This window comes from Littorina saxatilis, linkage group LG9, assembly GCF_037325665.1.
Source record: "Littorina saxatilis isolate snail1 linkage group LG9, US_GU_Lsax_2.0, whole genome shotgun sequence".
In the NCBI taxonomy this organism is placed as follows: domain Eukaryota; kingdom Metazoa; phylum Mollusca; class Gastropoda; order Littorinimorpha; family Littorinidae; genus Littorina; species Littorina saxatilis.
Genome location: NC_090253.1, coordinates 25198252 through 25221948, shown reverse-complemented (window position 1 = coordinate 25221948; position 23697 = coordinate 25198252). Strand labels below are relative to the sequence as shown.

General features: G+C 44.7%; 2 protein-coding genes across 2 annotated transcripts in view; both read left to right on the top strand.

Moving 5' to 3' along the window:
• LOC138977152 (mucin-2-like) overlaps positions 1–10072 on the top strand; it is a 49740-nt gene extending 39668 nt beyond the window's left edge. The window contains exons 32-43 of the mRNA XM_070350062.1: positions 182–229; positions 692–936; positions 1128–1272; positions 1519–1545; positions 2007–2054; positions 2529–2773; positions 2965–3109; positions 3499–3567; positions 4071–5093; positions 6427–7473; positions 8485–9534; positions 10059–10072. Of these exons, the coding sequence (XP_070206163.1) occupies positions 182–229; positions 692–936; positions 1128–1272; positions 1519–1545; positions 2007–2054; positions 2529–2773; positions 2965–3109; positions 3499–3567; positions 4071–5093; positions 6427–7473; positions 8485–9534; positions 10059–10072 (4106 nt within the window). The remainder of the gene's footprint in view (positions 1–181; positions 230–691; positions 937–1127; positions 1273–1518; positions 1546–2006; positions 2055–2528; positions 2774–2964; positions 3110–3498; positions 3568–4070; positions 5094–6426; positions 7474–8484; positions 9535–10058) is intronic.
• A 1922-nt stretch (positions 10073–11994) lies between these two features.
• LOC138975688 (proteoglycan 4-like) overlaps positions 11995–23697 on the top strand; it is a 31886-nt gene continuing 20183 nt past the window's right edge. The window contains exons 1-5 of the mRNA XM_070348428.1: positions 11995–12680; positions 13150–13343; positions 14619–14676; positions 17073–17120; positions 17518–17654. Coding sequence (XP_070204529.1) covers positions 13185–13343; positions 14619–14676; positions 17073–17120; positions 17518–17654 — 402 coding nt within the window. The 5' untranslated portion in view covers positions 11995–12680; positions 13150–13184. The remainder of the gene's footprint in view (positions 12681–13149; positions 13344–14618; positions 14677–17072; positions 17121–17517; positions 17655–23697) is intronic.

Genomic DNA, 23697 nt, shown 5'->3' with positions numbered 1-23697 from the left:
GGGGGGGCAGAGAGAGATGGGGGAGTGAAGGAGGGCATGATAGAGAAAGAGAGATGGTTAAATCTTTCTTGTTTGTTGCCTCATCGGTCACTACAAGCTGGTTTAGTTTCATTTAACTTAATTGTACTTACTTTTGGAGAAAGCTTCCCTGTTGTGAGAAATGAACTGGTGTGTTTGACAGGCACAACAGCTCCACCTTCGGTCACAACACCTCCACAACCAACAACACGTGAGTTACGTTAATTTGTTGGTAAAAGTAAAAGTGTGACATTCAAAACAGCTCTGAAGGAATACGAATTGGCGCATGCGGAATTTCAGAAATATAATAAGAAAGCAAAACAGAGAGAGAGAATAAGCGACTGCGAGAGAGAGAGAGAGAGAGAGAGAGAGAGAGAGAGAGAGAGAGAGAGAGAGAGAGGTCTGAAGTCTGAAGTCTGAATGTTTTAATGAGTAGGCCTTGGGCCCTTTTCATGGAGATGAGCACATCTCAAGAGAGAGAGAGAGAGAGAGAGAGAGAGAGAGAGTGGGAGAGAAAGAGAGTGTGTTAGAGACTGACAGACAGACAAACAAATAACCAGACAGACAAGGACAAATAGAGAGAGAGGAGGGGGGAGAGAGTCGGACAAACAGAGATAGGAACACAAAGGATGGGAGATGGTTGTAGAGTAACAAACCACTTTGTTGACTGCAGCCAAAGAATGCGCAGAGGGAGACGAAGTCAAAGACCTGTCAGCCTTTGAGGCCAGCCCACGCCCTGACACCATCCAAGAGGGAACTGAAATCTTCAGAAGCACCGATCCAGGAAGCCCTGCCAGAGCAGATTTCTCTTTGCCTAACAACGAAGCTTTCAACCCCAAGGCTCTTGACCTAAAACTGACCAACGTGCGTCAGCTGACTGTGAAATTTTTGGCTGAGGACGGCAGCAAGCAAGAACAGGTGTGTACACTGACTTAGATCCTATGCTTTAGATATGTGTAGGTGACTGTGGTGTTTCGTGTTTGTCATACTGCCTGTGGTTGACAGGCATGTTGGTCTATGATCCGATCGTACTGTGCTATTTTTGTGAAAGAGATTGGAGGAAATCGTCCTTGTGCGATATCAAACTATCTGTCCGTATCCCTCCACAGGTATACGAAGATCCAACTGAGGTATTCAGTGTTCCTTTGGGCGATGCACCAGAGTCCACGGTTAAAATCGTGCTGAACACAAGGCCTAAAGAGGGAAACCCAAATGTCGTACTTGAAATTGTCAAACTGGAAGCTTGTGTGCATCGTGAGTATACATTTTTATCTTTGACGCTTCTGTTCAAAATCATTGTTGCGATTTGGACTAGTTTTTTTCTTTTTCTTTTGTAATGATTATAATGATGATGATGCCATTTTCTGTAACGCTTGGAGAGAGTGATGTAACAGCTAATGAATTGTCCATGATTCGTATCACGTGTGAAAAAGGTGAATCGTATGATGATTCTCTCTCTCTCTTTTTTATTGGTATAAACTATCCTTTGTACTCTTGCAGCTAAGACCACAGCAGCTCCAACAGCAGGTACGTTGAGACTTGATTGTTGTTTTAGGAAGCTAGTTGTTAACAAAAACTGGTATCATCTACAAACGTACGAATCAAAATGGTCCTTTTGACAAGTTCCAGTTTAAACAGAAATAGGAAACGTATGCGCTGATAAGACCCTCGGTGAGGCACAGAGAGAGAGAGAGAGAGAGAGAGAGAGAGAGAGAGAGAGAGACAGAGACAGAGACAGAGACAGAGACAGACAGACAGTCAGACAGAGACAGAGGGGGGGAGAGAGATAGAGAGAGACAGAAGGGGCGGGGGGGCAGAGAGAGATGGGGGAGTGAAGGAGGGCATGATAGAGAAAGAGAGATGGTTAAATCTTTCTTGTTTGTTGCCTCATCGGTCACTACAAGCTGGTTTAGTTTCATTTGACTTAATTGTACTTACTTTTGGAGAAAGCTTCCCTGTTGTGAGAAATGAACTGGTGTGTTTGACAGGCACAACAGCTCCACCTTCGGTCACAACACCTCCACAACCAACAACACGTGAGTTACGTTAATTTGTTGGTAAAAGTAAAAGTGTGACATTCAAAACAGCTCTGAAGGAATACGAATTGGCGCATGCGGAATTTCAGAAATATAATAAGAAAGCAAAACAGAGAGAGAGAATAAGCGACTGCGAGAGAGAGAGAGAGAGAGAGAGAGAGAGAGAGAGAGAGAGAGAGAGAGAGAGAGAGAGAGAGGTCTGAAGTCTGAAGTCTGAATGTTTTAATGAGTAGGCCTTGGGCCCTTTTCATGGAGATGAGCACATCTCAAGAGAGAGAGAGAGAGAGAGAGAGAGAGAGAGAGAGTGGGAGAGAAAGCGAGTGTGTTAGAGACTGACAGACAGACAAACAAATAACCAGACAGACAAGGACAAATAGAGAGAGAGAGGAGGGGGGAGAGAGTCGGACAAACAGAGATAGGAACACAAAGGATGGGAGATGGTTGTAGAGTAACAAACCACTTTGTTGACTGCAGCCAAAGAATGCGCAGAGGGAGACGAAGTCAAAGACCTGTCAGCCTTTGAGGCCAGCCCACGCCCTGACACCATCCAAGAGGGAACTGAAATCTTCAGAAGCACCGATCCAGGAAGCCCTGCCAGAGCAGATTTCTCTTTGCCTAACAACGAAGCTTTCAACCCCAAGGCTCTTGACCTAAAACTGACCAACGTGCGTGAGCTGACTGTGAAATTTTTGGCTGAGGACGGCAGCAAGCAAGAAAAGGTGTGTACACTGACTTAGATCCTATGCTTTAGATATGTATAGGTGACTGTGGTGCTTTGTGTTTGTCATACTGCCTGTGGTTGACAGGCATGTTGGTCTATGATCCGATCGTACTGTGCTATTTTTGTGAAAGAGATTGGAGGAAATCGTCCTTGTGCGATATCAAACTATCTGTCCGTATCCCTCCACAGGTATACGAAGATCCAACTGAGGTATTCAGTGTTCCTTTGGGCGATGTATCAGAGTCCACGGTTAAAATCGTGCTGAACACAAGGCCTAAAGAGGGAAACCCAAATGTCGTACTTGAAATTGTCAAACTGGAAGCTTGTGTGCATCGTGAGTATACATTTGTTATGTTTGAATCTGCTTTTCAAATCCATGTGAAGAATAGAATCTTCATGTATTTATTTTTTATTTTTTATTTCCAATTTCCTGAAAACTACTGTACAGATGTTTATGTGCGTGTAAATTGTTCTCCATTATATCTCAAGAGTTTTACGTTTTAATTCATCAAAAGCGTTTGATGACGTCATATCCAAATATTAAAAACGTTTAGGCGGCATTTTGTCGAGTAATCCTCAGACTTTGTGACTGGAGCCTATCCTTAGTTTATAGGTGTGTATGTCCTTGTTGGCAAGGGTATACGCTAAGCACACAACTGCCTTGTTTAGATGGAAAGAAACGGGCAAGGGGATTAACTATGATAACTACTCTTTGTCTATCAGCAAAGACTACCACAGCCCCAGGAGTAACAACACCAGGAGCATCCCCGTCACCATCAGTCACAACTGCAGGTACAGTTCAGGGTTCCTTATTGTCTCATATTGTAACTGGCATTTGTAAAGACCTAGCATCATTTTGTGGAACCAAATACTTTTCAGGTATTTTTCCCCACTATTGTAATATCATGTACTTTCAGTTTTGAAGCCTTTACATGTTTCAAGTCAAGCACATGCGAATCTTTGTACATTGCCTTATCTAAATAAGCAGTATGTATGTGTATGCGCCATGGAAGCTTGCTGGCGGCAAGAGATGATAAGGCATAGCCCATCCTCTGAAATTTCCTGTTGAGGGATCTTTAAACAGCTGAAAAAATTACGGGTGGGAAGAAGGACGAGACGGTGAAAACGAGATGAAAGCGCTCTCATGTTGAGCTTGTCACAGAGATATAGTCCTTGCTGCAGGGATTAAGTGCAAGACTTCGACATAATTATACAAAACTTGACTGTAATTCGCTGATCGTTAAATAAAATGACAGGGCATAAGTAAGGATTTTCTTCATAACCCACAACTGTAGCACCAGCCACACCAACAGTTGGAACAAAACCACCACCAAGTGTAGTCACAGAGGGACCAACGACTGGACCCCCAGCTGAACCATCCACAGAAGGACCAACGACTGGAACAACAGTTGGACCACCCACAGAGGGACCAACGACTGGAACAACAGTGGGACCACCCACAGAGGGACCAACGACTGGATCCACAGTTGGACCACCCACAGAGGGACCAACGACTGGATTCACTGTTGGACCACCCACAGAGGGACTAACGACAGGACCCACAGTGGGACCAACGACCGGACGCACAGTTGGACCGCCCACAGAAGGATCAACGACCGGACCCACAGAGGGACCAACAACTGGACCCACAGTTGGACCACCCACAGAGGGACCAACGACAAGACCCACAGTTGGACCACCCACAGAGGGACCAACGACTGGACCCACAGTTGGACCGCCCACAGAGGGACCAACGACTGGACCCACAGTTGGACGACCCACAGAGGAACCAACGACAAGACCCACAGTTGGACCAACAACTGGACCCACAGTTCGACCACCCACAGAGGGACCAACGACCGGACGCACAGTTGGACCGCCCACAGAAGGACCAACGACCGGACCCACAGAAGGACCAACGACTGGACCCACAGAGGGACCAACGACCGGACGCACAGAGGGACCAACGACTGGACCCACAGAGGGACCAACGACCAGACGCACAGAGGGACCAACGACTGGACCCACAGAGGGACCAACGACTGGACCCACAGAGGGACCAACGACTGGACCCACAGAGGGACCAACGGCCGGACGCACAGTTGGACCGCCCACAGAAGGACCAACGACAAGACCCACAGAGGGACCAACGACTGGACCCACAGAGGGACCAACGACCGGACGCACAGTTGGACCACCCACAGAAGGACCAACGACTGGACCCACAGTTGGACCACCCACAGAGGGACCAACGACTGGACCCACAGTTGGACCACCCACAGAGGGACCTACGACTGGACCCACAGTTGGAACAACGGGTGTGTGGAGACCTAACCCGAGAATGGCACTCTTTTTTTCCACATGTTGACCCCATTTATTTCTTTGTGAAGATGGTACTTTTTGAAAGACTCCAAGTGTAATTTGTGCATGAGAATTGCTGACCGGCACGGTTGGCCTAGTGGTAAGGCGTCCGCCCCGTGATCGGGAGGTCGTGGGTTCGAACCCCGGCCGGGTCACACCTAAGACTTTAAAATTGGCAATCTAGTGGCTGCTCCGCCTGGCGTCTGGCATCGTGGGGTTAGTGCTAGGACTGGTTGGTCCGGTGTCAGAATAATGTGACTGGGTGAGACATGAAGCCTGTGCTGCGACTTCTGTCTTGTGTGTGGCGCACGTTAAATGTCAAAGCAGCACCGCCCTGATATGGCCCTTCGTGGTCGGCTGGGCGTTAAACAAACAAACAAACAAATGAGAATTGCTCAGGATTGGAAGGTGTAAGTGTTTGCAGTTCGGGTTTCCATCAAGTGCCCTTAGGTCTGTAAACTGGCATAACATACTCAACGGTAAGATTCGACTCTTTTGATTAGTTTCATAATCGCGCAATGGATACTTGCTTTGAAGACAGTGTTCACTGAGGCCATTCACTGTCGGCGAACGCAAGAAGAAGAAGAAGAAGAAGAAGAAGAAGAAGAAGGCCATTCACTGTAGATTGCACGTGATTTTGAGCGCACGGGAACTGCCTCACAGTTTGCGCGTGCAGTTTGCGGGTTTTTATTGTTAACCTTTGAACCTCCACTCAGAGACCGATACTTTTAATCTCATACATACTTTGAGAACAAAATGAACAAGATTTTAGGTGATTATCTTTGTTTTAGGATTAGTCCCTTAAAGGCCCAGTCTGCCTCAAATGGTTTACAGAACGATTTAAATCTTCTCACGAAAAAAGCAGTTCTAACCTATGGAACACACTTGCAATATCATTTAACAGCATGAAATGACACAGTTAGTTTTAATGGCTATGTAGCTTGCGTAAGCCACACACCAGATTTCGTGGTTTGTTTGACCCCTGAGCCACCGTTTCCTGCGAGAAAGTCACAATAGGTGGCGAAAGAGGTTTGCACATTTTTTCTATCTGTGTGGAGGGTTTTCCAAAAAGCAGAGAGTAGGATGTTGGGGAGAGGGCGAGAAAGTGTTGAAAACGTTCTAACGCCAAGCTCATCACTAAGAAATAGTTCCAACCGCAGTAGAGTGAGCTTGTTCTTAAATCTTCAAATGCTCAAACCATTAAGCATTGAATAAATGCAAGACAAATAGCCTGACTGTTATTCACGGTTACTTTAATATGTATGATACGTTGAGGCTTGTCTTCATTAGGCACAACAGGACCTCCAACTGCAACCACAGCAGCACCACCAAGCGTAACCACAGCTACACCACCAGCACCACCTAGTGTAACTACAGGTGGGCCATCCACAGAGGGACCAACAGTTGGACCATCCACAGAGGGACCTACAGCTGGACCAACCACAGAGGGACCCACAGCTGGACCATCCACAGAGGGACCTACAGAGAGACCTACAGCTGGACCATCCACAGTGGGACCTACAGAGAGACCCACAGCTGGACCATCCACAGAGGGACCTACAGAGAGACCTACAGCTGGACCATCCACAGAGGGACCCACAGCTGGACCATCCACAAAGGGACCTACAGAGAGACCCACTGCTGGACCATCCACAGAGGGACCTACAGCTGGACCATCCACAGAGAGACCCACAGCGGGACCATCCACAGAGGGACCCACTGCAGGACCATCCACAGAGGGACCTACAGCTGGACCATCCACAGAGGGACCTACAGCTGGACCATCCACAGAGGGACCCACAGCGGGACCATCCACAGAAGGACCAACAGCTGGACCATCTACAGAGGGACCAACAGCTGGACCATCCACAGAGGGACCTACAGCTGGACCATCCACAGAGGGACCCACAGCTGGACCATCCACAGAGAGACCAACAGCTGGACCATCCACAGAGGGACCAACAGCTGGACCATCCACAGAGGGACCTACAGCTGGACCATCCACAGAGGGACATACAGCTGGACCATCCACAGAGGGACCCACAGCGGGACCATCCACAGAGGGACCTACAGCTGGACCATCCACAGAGAGACCCACTGCTGGACCATCCACAGAGAGACCTACAGCTGGACCATCCACAGAGGGACCCACAGCAGGACCATCCACAGAGGGACCTACAGCTGGACCATCCACAGAAGGACCAACAGCTGGACCATCTACAGAGGGACCAACAGCTGGACCATCCACAGAGGGACCTACAGCTGGACCATCCACAGAGGGACCCACAGCTGGACCATCCACAGAGGGACCAACTGCTGGACCAACAGCGACAACAGGTGTGGATAGAAGTGGGAACTGTACCGGAACTGCCTCACAGTTTGCGCGTGCAGTTTGCGTTTTGGGTTTTTTAACCTTTGAAACTCCACACAGAGACCGATACTTTTAATTCATGCATACAAATGAGAATTGCTCAGGATTGGAAGGTGTAAGTGTTTGCAGTTCGGGTTTCCATCAAGTGCCCTTAGGTCTGTAAACTGACATAACATACTCAACGGTAAGATTCGACTCTTTTGATTAGTTTCATAATGGTGCAATGGATATTTGCTTTGAAGACAGTGTTCACTGAGGCCATTCACTGTCGGCGAACGCAAGAAGAAGAAGAAGAAGGCCATTCACTGTAGATTGCACGTGATTTTGAGCGCACGGGAACTGCCTCACAGTTTGCGCGTGCAGTTTGCGGGTTTTTATTGTTAACCTTTGAACCTCCACTCAGAGACCGATACTTTTAATCTCATACATACTTTGAGAACAAAATGAACAAGATTTTAGGTGATTATCTTTGTTTTAGGATTAGTCCCTTAAAGGCCCAGTCTGCCTCAAATGGTTTACAGAACGATTTAAATCTTCTCACGAAAAAAGCAGTTCTAACCTATGGAACACAGTTGCAATATCATTTAACAGCATGAAATGACACAGTTAGTTTTAATGGCTATTTAGCTTGCGAAAGCCACACACCAGATTTCGTGGTTTATTTGACCCCTGAGCCACCGTTTCCTGCGAGAAAGTCACAATAGGTGGCGAAAGAGGTTTGCACCTTTTTACTATCTGTGTGGAGGGTTTTCCAAAAAGCAGAGAGTAGGATGTTGGGGAGAGGGCGAGAAAGTGTTGAAAACGTTCTAACGCCAAGCTCATCACTAAGAAATAGTTCCAACCGCAGTAGAGTGAGCTTGTTCTTAAAGCTTCAAATGCTCAAACCATTAAGCATTGAATAAATGCAAGACAAATAGCCAGACTGTTATTCACGGTTACTTTAATATGTATGATACGTTGAGGCTTGTCTTCATTAGGCACAACAGGACCTCCAACTGCAACCACAGCAGCACCACCAAGCGTAACCACAGCTACACCACCAGCACCACCTAGTGTAACTACAGGTGGGCCATCCACAGAGGGACCAACAGTTGGACCATCTACAGTCGGACCTACAGCTGGACCATCGACAGTCGGACCTACAGCTGGACCATCCGCAGAGGGACCTACAGAGAGACCCACAGCTGGACCATCCACAGAGGGACCTACAGAGAGACCCACAGCTGGACCATCCACAGAGAGACTTACAGAGAGACCTACAGCTGGACCATCCACAGTGGGACCCACAGCTGGACCATCCACAGAGGGACCTACAGAGAGACCCACTGCTGGACCATCCACAGAGGGACCCACAGCTGGACCATCCACAGAGAGACCTACAGCTGGACCATCCACAGAGGGACCCACAGCAGGACCATCCACAGAGGGACCTACAGCTGGACCATCCACAGAGGGACCTACAGCTGGACCATCCACAGAGGGACCCACAGCGGGACCATCCACAGAAGGACCAACAGCTGGTCCATCCACAGAGGGACCAACAGCTGGACCATCCTCAGAGGGACCTACAGCTGGACCATCCACAGAGGGACCCACAGCTGGACCATCCACAGGGAGACCAACAGCTGGACCATCCACAGAGGGACCATCCACAGCTGGACCACCCACAGAGGGACCTACAGCTGGACCATCCACAGAGGGACATACAGCTGGACCATCCACAGAGGGACCCACAGCGGGACCATCCACAGAGGGACCTACAGCTGGACCATCCACAGAGAGACCCACTGCTGGACCATCCACAGAGGGACCTACAGCTGGACCATCCACAGAGGGACCCACTGCAGGACCATCCACAGAGGGACCTACAGCTGGACCATCCACAGAGGGACCTACAGCTGGACCATCTACAGAGGGACCAACAGCTGGACCATCCACAGAGGGACCTACAGCTGGACCATCCACAGAGGGACCCACAGCTGGACCATCCACAGAGGGACCAACTGCTGGACCAACAGCGACAACAGGTGTGGATAGAAGTGGGAACTGTACCGGAACTGCCTCACAGTTTGCGCGTGCAGTTTGCGTTTTGGGTTTTTTAACCTTTGAAACTCCACACAGAGACCGATACTTTTAATTCATACATACAAATGAGAATTGCTCAGGATTGGAAGGTGTAAGTGTTTGCAGTTCGGGTTTCCATCAAGTGCCCTTAGGTCTGAAAACTGGCATAACATACTCAACGGTAAGATTCGACTCTTTTGATTAGTTTCATAATGGCGCAATGGATACTTGCTTTGAAGACAGTGTTCACTGAGGCCATTCACTGTCGGCTTCACTGTCGGCGAACGCAAGAAGAAGATGAAGAAGGCCATTCACTGTAGATTGCATGTGATTTTGAGCGCACGGGAACTGCCTCACAGTTTGCGCGTGCAGTTTGCGGGTTTTTATTGTTAACCTTTGAACCTCCACTCAGAGACCGATACTTTTAATCTCATACATACTTTGAGAACAAAATGAACAAGATTTTAGGTGATTATCTTTGTTTTAGGATTAGTCCCTTAAAGGCCCAGTCTGCCTCAAATGGTTTACAGAACGATTTAAATCTTCTCACGAAAAAAGCAGTTCTAACCTATGGAACACAGTTGCAATATCATTTAACAGCATGAAATGACACAGTTAGTTTTAATGGCTATTTAGCTTGCGAAAGCCACACACCAGATTTCGTGGTTTATTTGATCCCTGAGCCACCGTTTCCTGCGAGAAAGCCACACTAGGTGGCGAAAGAGATTTGCACCTTTTTTCTATCTGTGTGGAGGGTCTTCTAAAGAGCAGAGAGTAGGATATTGGGGAGAAGGAGAGAAGGTTTTGAAAAGTTTTAACTCCAAGCTGATCACTAAGAAACAGTCTCAACCGGAGTAGAGTGAGCTTGTTCTTAAATCTTCAAATGCTCAAACCATTAGGCATTCAATAAATGCAAGACATAGCCTGACTGTTATTCACGGTTCGTAAAATTAAATGTTAAGGCTTGCCTTCATTAGGCACACCACCTGGACCAACAGGACCTCCAACTGCAACCACAGCAGCACCACCAAGCGTAACCACAGCTACACCACCAGCACCACCTAGTGTAACTACAGGTGGGCCATCCACAGAGGGACCAACAGTTGGACCATCCACAGAGGGACCTACAGCTGGACCAACAGGTAAATCTTCAATGCTCAAACCATTAAGCATTCAATAAAAGCCTGACTGTTATTCACTGTTACTTTAATACAGTGTTGTTGCCAGCCTAAGAAGACAATAGGTCATTTGGACCTCCCTAAAAAAAAACAATAGGTCCAAATGTCCTGGCTTTAAAAAAACAATAGGTCCAAATTGTACCGCCATACCTTTGATACATACAATGCAAAATAACTTACAGTCCGGAGTTAAATCTATCTTTTTACGCAAAAATGACAATAAAGCCATTGAACAATGATAACACTTTATTATCTGATTCTCACAGAAATTAGTGTATGGCGCTCATTTGCTGATTTTTGGCAGTACACTTTGCGAGGAGAAAGAGCCTGACATTCCTGGCCTACCCTTTCCAATACAGTGCCCGGTGTGCGAATGTAGGGATACTGCCTGATCTTCGCATTACTATGCCGTAGTATTATATTGATGAACTTTCCGCTGTTTGCGCCGTTTTCGGTAAACAGGTACACCGGCTGGATCGGGTATTTCCGTAAACGCACCCTCGAGTGTCAATGACGACAAACACGGACTCGGCACCGAGTGCATTTTCACTGGTAGCGAACATGAGCATTTCGATCGGGGTTTGTTTTCCGACTTTGCAACTCCCATAATTCCATTCATTGCAGACCTTGTCCGCCTTGTACGAATATGTATCGGTCAGTTGACCAGCAAAACGTAAAATCTATCGGTCCATCGACCGGACAAGGCTAGATCCAATGCGTCAAATCAGAAAGGAATGCGTCAGAGACCGAAGACCGAGGCCTGGCAACAACACTATGAATGATAAGTTGAGGCTTATCTTCATTAGGCACACCACCTGGAACAAAAGGACCTCCAACTGCAACCACAGCAGCACCACCAAGCGTAACTACAGCTGGACCATCCACAGAGGGACCAACAGTCGGACCAACAGCTGGACCATCCACAGCTGGACCATCCACAGAGGAACCAACTGCTGGACCATCCACAGAGGGGCCAACAGCTGGACCATCCACAGCTGGACCATCCACAGCTAGACCATCCACAGAGGGACCTACAGCTGGACCATCCACAGAGGGGCCAACAGCTGGACCATCCACAGCTGGACCGTCCACAGAGGGACCGTCCACAGAGGGACCAACAGCTGGACCTTCCACAGAGGGACCAACAGAGGGACCATCCACAGAGGGACCATCCACAGCTGGACCACCCACAGCTGGACCCCCCACAGCTGGACCACCCACAGCTGGACCATCCACAGAGGGACCAACTGCTGGACCATCCACAGAGGGACCCACAGCTGGACCATCCACAGAGGGACCCACAGCTGGATCATCCACAGTCGGACCTACAGCTGGACCAACCACAGAGGGACCCACAGCTGGACCATCCACAGTCGGACCTACTTCTGGACCATCCACAGAGAGACCCACAGCTGGACCATCCACAGTCGGACCTACTGCTGGACCATCCACAGAGGGACCAACAGAGAGACCCACAGCTCGACCATCCACAGCTGGACCATCCACAGAGGGACCCACAGCTGGACCATCCACAGAGGGACCTACAGAGAGACCCACAGCTCGACCATCCACAGCTGGACCTTCCACAGTCGGACCTACAGCTGGACCATCCACAGAGGGACCCACAGCGGGACCATCCACAGAGGGACCTACAGAGAGACCTACAGCTGGACCATCCACAGAGGGACCTACAGAGAGACCCACAGCTAGACCATCCACAGCTGGACCATCCACAGTCGGACCTACAGCTGGACCATCCACAGAGGGACCCACTGCTGGACCATCCACAGAGGGATCCACAGCTGGACCATCCACAGTTGGACCTACAGCTGGACCATCCACAGAGGGACCCACAGCTGGACCATCCACAGAGGGACCCACAGCTGGACCATCCACAGAGGGACCAACTGCTGGACCAACAGCGACAACAGGTGTGGATAGAAGTGGGAACTGTACTGGAACTGCCTCACAGTTTGCGCGTGCAGTTTGCGTTTTGGGTTTTTTAACCTTTGAAACTCCACACAGAGACCGATACTTTTAATTCATACATACTTTGAGAGCAAAACAAACAAGATTTTAGGTGATTATCTCTGTTTTAGGATTAGTCCCTTAAAACCCCACTCCGCCTCGCATGAGGTTTACAGAACGATGGAATCCTTCACGAAATAAGCAATTCTAACCTTATGGAACACACTTGCAATAGCATTTAACAGCATTGAATGACACAGTTCGTTTGAATGGCTATTTAGCTCGCGTAAACCACACACCACATCTCCTGGTTTATCTCCCCCCCTCGCCGTTGTGGCCCTCTGTGACCCACTTTCCTATTTTTACAGACGTGATGAATTTATACGTCAGTTTGAATTTTAACATCTATTTATTTGACGCGATGTGTCCTAGTCACCACAGAAACAGTAACTGGCTGCCCACAAGAGATGACCCCAGAAGTTCCACCTGGTTCTCAAAAGGTCAAGGGAGACAAGCCTGAAGAGTTTGTGCAGATAAGTAATGTCGGACCTGGCGTGTTTGTGGAAGATGTTCCAAAGGATGATGCCCAGCCAGACACCAAGGTCTACAAGTCAGTGGAACCTGATGTAAGTTTAGGTTGAATTTGTTTCTTGATGTGTGTTTTTTTAACAGTCAACTCCATGTTTAAAGTGGCATCCTTAGCACGAGCGCTTTCGTTGTTAGTCAAGTCAAGTCAAGTCAAGTTTTATTGTTCATTGTTGCTGCTTTGAGCATATTTTACATAAAAAAAAGTACCAGCACGGTTGGCCTAGTGGTAAGGCGTCCGCCCCGTGATCGGGAGGTCGTGGGTTCGAACCCCGGCCGGGTCATACCTAAGACTTTAAAATTGGCAATCTAGTGGCTGCTCCGCCTGACGTCTGGCATTATGGGGTTTGTGCTAGGACTGGTTGGTCCGGTGTCAGAATAATGTGACTGGGTGAGACATGAAGCCTGTGCTGCGACTTCTGTCTTGTGTGTGGCGCACGTTATATGTCAAAGCATCACCGCCCTGATATGGCCCTTCGTGGTCGGCTGGGCGTTAAGCAAACAAACAAACAAACATAAAAAAGTAAAGATATTCCCATAACCATTGGTCGTTTGGGAGACAGATGTTAGGGATATCAACTATTCTCGGGCCAGCTTTATGAGGACGGTGACACCTTCTCTCCCTCGCTGCCTCTCCCTTCCCCGGCGCTAAATAGCGTCAGGTACCCATTTCCCGCTGGGCGGACTAGAAAGCGCTCAGAAAAATCTGGTGTTTGTATCCGCCCCATGGTGATCAAACCCACGACCTCCAGCGTGAGACGCAAGCGCTCTAAGCACTGTGACACTCCTACTCTCCACATATATTTGTCCAAAGGTCGTTTAATTGGCCTGATGATTAACCCGACAATCTTTGGACTCAGCACGTTGGGAAGATATTATTGTTGTCTGAGATTTAGATAGGTACACCGAGGTTACAGGGATGTAGGATGAGAGCACTCGATTGCAGTGAGTAAAACCTTCTTCTAATAAATCCAAAAACAAAGAGACTGCCAACGTTCCAAAATTCAGAATAAAAAAACAAGAAAGGTAGAAATGAATCATTCATTCGCTGCGGCTTCGTGGCAGGCGGAAGAAAAAATCAGCCAGATAAGTTTTCGTTATTAATTGTTTGTCTGCGCACTTAAAAGACCGTTGGGTCGATATATTTGTGAATGTATTGTTTTGTCAATAACGTTCCAACAACCTACCTTTCTTGTTTTTTGATTTCCTCTTCTAATATCAAATTTCTTTATTTCCCCAGGTTCTTTTTTTGAAATACACTGCTAACGAATTCACACATAAGTCAGTCATCATTTGTGTGTCTTGTCTGTTTTTAGAACGATAGATTCACTCCCAAGGCTGGACAACCAATCTTGGTCACCGTGAAGGAAGGAGGTCAGTTGAAATCTTTCTTTTTTCTCAGCATATTTATTAGGTTTAAACAGTGTTTTATTCAACAAGTCATAGATATAATACATAATGATCATGTGAAGAATCAACAACAATATATCAGCTTATACTTGTTTGCTTGGTACTCGTTGTCATTATTGCCATATATATATATATATCCCATGACCTCCCTTCTTTGTCTCTGTTACTTCAGTATGGGTATATATGTTGTATTTTTATAGCTCAATAAATACATCATGGACTCAAAAAAATATATGATAGTGCAGATTCCGATTTGGGCGAAGAACTACTTTGCTCCCGACCTTTGACCTCGCGCCGAACAATGTGACACATTTGTATGAAGTTCCAAAATCGTATTGCACGGCTCAGAAAACCATATCAGTTGCACGCAAAAATGAATCTCAGAACTGATCTGATGTATGAGATGCAATAAGCAAACGTTTCTTTCATTATGAAAGCAATGCAGGTGGGAAAAAACGAACATTCAACTTACAAGATAACCAGATGCTAGCGAACCAAAACAAAAACACGAGTACCCTCCCCTTGCTTCGTTAGCAGACGACTTTTGAGAATCTGTCAGACCGTCCTTACCTGGCACGGTTGGGCTTCGCTATCATCAGCTGTTTCACGTGTTTTGCGAGCAAGTCTACTCTTTTGCCTGGCTCTGCAGTAAGTCCACATTGGCGATGAAGGTATCTAAGAACTTAACATGTGTGTATTTTTCCGTAATCCAGTCATATTCTTTCAAAATGCAATCAAGCGGCGGTGACAGACTTGGGTCCTGTTTTCATCGCATCAATACCAGTTTAGGTTCATGCAAACACACTCGCAAAACAGTTTATCATGTAGATACATTTCAAATAGGGAGCAAATGGTTAAATCTACATATGTGTTCCCTAAAATTTGCTTCTCTGTCAATAAGACTAATTGTATAATAATGCGTTCGAAAAAAACAACGTGGAATCGATTCTGAATCGAGTCGAGTAAGCCAAATGGGGGCCAAACCGGTTTCCCCGTTCCGCCGACCTGAAACGCAAAAGAATTGTGCGCTTCAACTAAATGGATTTCTATACGACTTCATTACTTTCTTGCAACTTATGAACCTTTACTTAACGCTTTTAAACGGTCTGAAAGTAGTGTTACCGCGTACTTATAGATGCACTCATTCGTTTTATTTTTTCAGCGACGGTCACTTAGTTTAAGGTTGCAAAAAGGCCATGTCTCGCTGAAAACACTGTTTCACACTCCACAGATCGCAAAAGTGCCGCTAGTAGTCTACACTTTGTGTTTGATGGTAGAATGGGATATACAGATTACAACACTCGTGGTTTTTTATATGGCTTGTATTTCAGTCAAGACCCAGCGGGAATATCAATCGAGAGCCACTCGCCAAAGGCTCGTGTCTCCCGATGATATTCATCCGCTGGGTCTTGACTGAAATACAAGCCATATAAAAAACCACTCGTGTTGTAACCTATACATATATATATATATATATATATATGTCTCTGCTGACTTTCAATTGTTTCTTTCACAATTTCTGATGTTTTATAATGTGGTCACTGTGAAAGTTGCATCGCCTTTAAAGCGATCCAATTGAATAAAGCAGAAAACTTCTTCTTTACCAAGTCCTGTGTTGAACAGCAGTGAAAAGTTGACCGCTTTTCCTGTTTAACCTTTTCAAAATTAGATCTAACTTGTTCGCGTATCCATTTCTGGATCTGCAGGCTGGTACAGAGTTACCTCCCTTTAGGCTTTTTCAAATTTCCCTTGTTTTAACCTAATTTCTTGGTTAAAACTTGGCTAAATTTCTAAATTCTTTCTTAATAAATATCAATTCTACACTTTGGCCTTAAATCAAAGTGTTTCCCTTCACAGATATCCTCTTGGGGTTGTCAGATGAGGGTAGTCTCCCATGCCAACAGAAGCTACCATTCAGAGAATGGTTTGCTTCTTAGTTGGATACCATGGGTTGACAACTCTCGCCATCAGTACCACCTGACCACTGATGAGACACAATAGTGTCGAAACACGTGTCTGGTCCAGGTACAAATACAATGGTCCTCCTCAGGACTAGATTACCTTGCGATACGTCCCCCACAAAGGGACTTTGCTCTGTAGATCTTGGTCTGATGCTCCCAATAGGCTGTCTGTGAAGGGATACTTATATCTCTCTCTAATTCTACTAAGAGATTTTAACAAATCTCGGAAGAAAGTCTCTGCTGACTTTCAATTGTTTCTTTCACAATTTCTGATGTTTTATATATATATATATTTGTGTGTGTGTGTGTGTATACATGCCCCTTTGTGTTAGATCTTTGTTTGTTATAGTTGTTTTAAACGGAATAAATGTTCTAAGGTGTGTCTCTGTTTTCTTTCAGAAACACCAGCGACACCAATTGATGGATCACGCACACCACAAGACGTTGGTAAGTTTTAGATCCTGACAACTAGAATGCAGTTTTGAACCACTGATGACAAATGATAGTGGACAGTGGAATGAAAGTGTGGAAACACACACATACACACTCACACACACACACACACACACACATACACACACACACACACAAACACACACACAAACACACACACACACAAACAAACACAAACACACTACGCCTCTTGTTGATTCCCAGTCTGTGTTAAACATATTAATTTTTGTTAAAAACTTGAAAATGTAAAACTGAGGTTATGGTTTCAAATGTAATATTTCATATTGATCACAAGTCATTGATAAATGCTTCAATTGGTTTTGAAACGTCAGTCTATGTTACTCAGTTGTTGGTTTGTGAGAAACAAGTACTTTTCTGTTTGTTAAAATAGTTGCTAAGGAACCCAGCAAACTGGTTGCTAGCCTGCCAACACCAGATGGGGGTGTCCTGAAGGTTTACGAGGTAACACCGGAGAACGATACTCCAATCGCTATTAAGGATCCACAAGATGTTCTGGAACCAGTGACAGTGAGTGCTTTTTTGGTCTCATCTTGGCTATTTACTGTAATTTCGTTTTGCTTTGTTGAAGCTTCGCATCATATAGAGTAGGCATTGGTGTTTGTTGTATTTTACAAAGCAGTGTGCACATGTTGGAGACATGTGAAATAATAGATTGGAAATAAGTTATGAGTTGACCATTTCTTGTTGCAGGCTGGTCCTGATGGTGACTTCCCAGTAAACAAGGATGGCCCAACAACCGTGATCGTTGTGGACAGGGACGAGGAACCCAGAGAAGTTTTGTCTTGCGAGAAAGTCACAACAGGTGGGGACCGAGTTTTGCACCTTTTGCTGTTTTCTATTTGTGTGGGGGGGTCTTGGATAGAGCAGAGAGTCAGATGGAAAAAAGACGAGAAGGTGTTGAAAATATTCTGGTGTTGAGCTTGGCATTGAGGAATCGTTTGAACCTAGACAGACCAAGTTCTGAAACCCTCTCAAGCTCTGACCATAATTGGTGTAATAACTGCAAGACATATAATAGCCGGCAACAGAAGTTCTGTAATAAGACGTTATCAACGACCATTACCTACTGCCGCCGCAAGGTGATACAAGCGCCCATTGGGCCTTTCCTAAAACTTTATGTTTAAAAAAAAGAACAGAGAAACACAGTATTATTGATATGTGCTCAAGAGCATTGATGTCCTTTTGTGTCATATGTAAGCTCTGCAGTGATCCCATAGAAACCATCGTTTGAACGTGCGAGGCCCTGGTTTGAATGAAGGCTTACAGATAGCGGCGTAATCTCAGCCGTGAGACGGACTTGTGTCACTTTGTCACCACAATACTAGTCTTTTGGGAAATGATTAGTTTCAGACTAGAAGATGTATTACATCATTGGATTCAATTGTTGCTGTAGTTGATACCACTCTCTAACTTTACCCGAGGTCTATACCGAAGTCTAATGATGCGCACATTAAAATCAAGGTATGTACAAAACGTAGGAAAAAAAAGAAAGTTGGAAAACCGCATAATGTATGTATGCCAAAGACATCCAGACCGAGCTCTCTGAACTTGTGATATGCTACGCAGATACTTTTTTCTTTATTTGTTTTGTGCGAACGTTTTGCTGTTTTGGCCAATGGAATCTTCATAACCACATGTTTGTACTTCCATACACTTTTGAAGGAAAGAAGGACTCAAAAGGGTTCACATGTCTGAAACTGGATAAACGAAGGCTGCTAATCATTTTTAAGCTTTTCGTACTGTGAAAAGTTTTGTGTCAGAACTTTAAGGGATCGCCCTCATTCTTCTCAGTCTCAGACAAATTTAAAAGTAATGAGTTTTTCAGATATTGCACACACAAATAATGTTACATTTCGGAAAAAGCCATTAAGTGCTGAATGCTTCACGTGGTGTGTTTATTCCTGTCTTGATCGACTAGGTACACCGCCAGGACAGACTACAGCTGTAACACCAGCCCCTCCCACAAGTGGACCCACAGAAACGCCTGCTATTACTACATCAGGTATGGCAACGTTGTATAGAAGGCTAAGTATGTGTACCCAATTCAGGTGTGGAAAGAAATGCTGGTAAATGTATTTACTTTGTGAGGCGTTCACATTATTTAAAAATGTGATGGAATTCTAGATATATTTGTAGAGTATGCTCAGTGTTTGTGTGCATTGGTCATTCAAATAAAGGAATCTAGCTGTGTGTGGTAAAGGTTAATAGTTCAGAAGGACTGCTGAGTATAAGACTGAACATTTACCCCAAATAATATGAAATTCATATATGTATTGTGTGTGTTGCAGCATTTACAACTGGCACTCCTGGAGTTACTACAGGTATTTTTTTCTTCATTTTTGAATAAATTGTCTTATTTTTGTGGCCAAACCACCAAATAATACCTTTTCTCTAGCATTTCTCTTGTATAACGTCATTTGTCGGTGATTTACTCAGTTAAGAAAATATTTTGGCCATACCTCAGTTTTAAAATCATGGTCCAATAATTGCGGAAATGTTTTTGTAAATAAAAAGAAAAGAAATTTAAGAGCATAAACTTAGGTCTTGCGCATTATGACACTGTGTAAGTTTGAGGTGCTAAACACTAACTCACCTCCCCAGCACGGCGAAATTTTTACGCCCTCACGGCAAAGCCATTAGGGTCATGTTCCCGGGTTTGTAACCCAACTTTAGATGAGATACACAAGTGTATGCGTGTTTAGGTGGTATTAGCCATCTGCACTTATGGTAGAATGACCGAGGCCTTTTACGTGCCACTGTGATGACTTGGGGGTGGGAGATGGATACCGTCCCTGGGTCTGCACATAAAGTTGACCCGTGTCCGTCCCGGCCCGGATTCGAACCTTTCGATCACAAGTGCTCTACCACCTGAGCTACCCGGGACCCTTCCTCCCCAGCACCAAGATGTCCGAAAGACATATAACGCCAGAAGAGCCAGCACTGTCCCGAAGGCAAAATAATCACAGGGGGCCCAGTAGCTCAGTTGGTAGACCACTGGACTTGTGATCGTAAGGTCGCAGGTTCGAATCTGGGCCGGGACTCATAGACAGTATCCATGTTCCATCCCCGTGTCACCACTATGACCTCGGTCATTCTTACATAAGTGCAGGTTATTCTTTCATAAGATTACACCTAAACACGCAAGTGGGTAGCGCGACTTTGTTGCTGCTCGCTTCCCACCGGGAGGAAGCGACCCGAATTTCCCAGTGATGGAACAATAAAGTAATCAAAATGAAAAAAAATAGACATTTCAAAGAACCCATCATATACTATTATATTTGATGTAAGTACAACGTACATCACCTGTCACAAGTCCCAGTATGCTCAAGTTGTGCAGCAAAGTATTCAAAGCATTCAAGAGAGAAACAACGAAGTGAAGCTAAAGCGAATGGTATACATTGTATTGTTTTCCGCGACTGTTTTACATGCACTGAGGATCACAACGTTTGAATCAAAATAAACAAAAGTTGTTGAGGATAGCAAACATGCAAGAGTTAAAAATGCCATTGCTAGTGTTAGAACCACAGGAGAAGAAACTTGGGCCCGCATGTCACTTATTGACTGTATGACTTATATATATGGGTGTTTTTCAAAAAAGAACGAAAAATGAGACTAGTGAATGGTTAAAAGTGAATTTATTCCAAACTCTTAACAAATGCGTTGACATTATTCAGCACACCCAGTGCAATGTCAACATAAGATATGTACTCTTAATAAAGAATGGTTTTGCCCAAAAAATAAATAAACTAAAAATATTTTGTTGCAGTGGTCAGTCGTGTTACTATTTCTTTTATTTTTTTTTTAGGTTGAAAGAAATGTTGACAGATGACTAGTTTGCCTCCAGTATGACAAAAACAATACACTTTTCACTTTCTGAAGAAAAATATATACCTTAAAGTGAAAGAAAGCGATAAAAATTAAAGAAATTGTCACTCAAATGAATAAAAATCATTTTTGAAAAATGTCAAACATCGCCAGCAGCTTGAAACTTGTACATTTCTTGCAATTGTATTTTTCTCCAATCAAGTATTATGAGAGCATTGAGCAAAAGATAAACAGACTGAAAAGAATTATATCTTCCTGGAAATTCTGCATTCAGAAGCCTCAGTAACACCAATGACATGTGAGTAACACGACTGAGTAACATGACTGACGTCTCATAACACAACTGACCATCCTTAGCTAACTTTGATTTATGAACTGATTTTAACTTTAAACGTAAAGTTAATTAAATGGAACAAACAAATTTGCTTATAGTAAGACATTTTTACTTTATTTCCACCTTTTAAGCCTAACTCCACAATTTGACCAAAAAAATGCAAACTTGTCACAAAATAAACTGTAATGATAGCGCCGTGAACTTGCACAGGCCTAGCAAAATCGCAATTTTATATGATTCAAGGAAAGAACAAAATCTTATTTATTTTCAGCATTACTACAGAAATGTACTGCAAACATTTTGCACTGTAACATTATTGATTCTAACAGCAAAATTACTGACAGATGGTAACAGCACTGAGACCAAATTGCCTTGGCTGGTTTCGACAGAAGTTACACGTACAAAAACGATCAGCAGTGTTTACTTACTGTTTGACAGAAATACAATTCTTTTCCTCAAACGGTGAAGACAAAGCATAAACAGGATTATCTTTAAAACAACCAAAGCTACACAGTTTTTTAAACAGTAACATTACAGGCATGGTAACACCACTGACACCAAATTGCCTTTAGATGTTTCGACAAACAATAAAACGTTCTGAAACAGATCAGCAGTGGAATCCCCAACGTTCTGGCACGAACAGTACAGTGACCTAGCTGGACTCTAGCATGCACATTCAACTACTCAGGAACTTGATTAGGAGTGCAGTCAGCAGTTGGTGAATATGGTAGACCCGGTGTGAAGTGGTTTGGGATCCAGTGCGTCATGTTCATGTCAACACGTGCAGACGTCCATATATTATATATATATATACCCATGAATGTTTTTTGCTTTATTATCTTCATCCCTTCCGCTTCCTATATTCGTTTTACGGTGTTCTCCTCCAGGGACATTCCAGGAAGGTATTCGTCAGAATACATTGCAAAGCTCTTGATGATGTGTCCTCTGCGTTATTTGCTGGTCTCGAAGCATTTCCTCAGGTTTTCTTCTTTCAAGTAGTATTCAAAATAGTTAGTTAGTTAGTTGTTGCTTTTTGGGTCCAGCGGACCATATCGGCCAAATCAGGACCCCACAAGTTTAACATTACAAATATTTGAAATAAACCAATGTTACTAAACAAAATTAGGAACGTCACGCCAGAGTTTTAAACTGTAAAAAAGGGTCTTCCGACGAAGGTCGGTGAAAAAAACAAATTGCTCAGGAAGAGGTGGAACCGCCATCTCCGGAGCATCCTTTGCTGCCTTGTCAGCAGCTTCGTTGCCTTGTATGCCCATATGACTGGGCGCCCACATAAAATGTATAATAGTATTCAGAATGACACGCGAGTTCATGGACAATGCGGGCTCTTAATTAGTTCTGCTGGTCGCTGATCATGGCCAAAAGCGTAGACACTGCCACATGCTGGTAGACAATCACCATCTGCTCTCACAACAACAGGATACGTTTGTGCATTGGGTATTTCCGCAGCAGAAAGAACCATGACATAAGATTACCTGAAAAACAGTAATATTTGATAATCATAACAGAGTTGTCTTTTTATAAGAAATGATCCCGTAAAAAGTCTTGCATTCTCTCTCTGGCACACCCCTACACACCAACCCCAACCCCCTCCTCTTGACTCTCTCTCTGCCTCCCCACAGGGACACACGTATAATCAACAATTATATACGCAAAAGAAGTATGTGGCAGGCAGAAGAATGAAAATAAAACCAGGAAAGAATCTAAGATCAGTCGTGTTACCTCTTCGTCAGTAGTGTTACCAGGTACAAGGTAACACGACTGAAAGTAACACGACTGATAGAATTCATTTGAGAAAATAATGATCACTCCCCAGGCCATGCGTTCTGAACAAACACGTGTCCCAGTAGTTTTGATCCTTACATGAAACAATAAAAAAGTAACAGAAGAATGTAAATTCCTTCAGATCGCTAGAGACACACAGTAACACAACTGATTCGTTAAAAAAACACATCTTACCTTTCTACACTTGTCGGGTCCACCATACACAAGCGATCAAACTCGCTTAGCTGTTCCCGCTGCAGGAAGCTGCTGAAGGATGGGGGATAACTACAGGCCCAAAATGGTTTTAAAAAACTGGAGTACTCATTGTTAAGGTCTGTTTAACTGTTCTGGTAACACCACTGACAAAAAAGTGAGAGACACTCATTTTTGAGAGTTTAAGTCCACATTCAGAGTCTGGGTCAACCTTACAATCAAAATCTGTTGCAATAATCCAAAGGTGCTCCCGAAAGCGATTTTTTGGATATTTTTTTAATGGTCTACAATTTTTTTTCTTCTTTGTAGAGGTGGTGGAAGTTTTGAGTGCCTTCAAAAAGACAGGCATTTTTAGATACCCCTACATGTTTAAACCATGCAAAACTAACTTTCAAG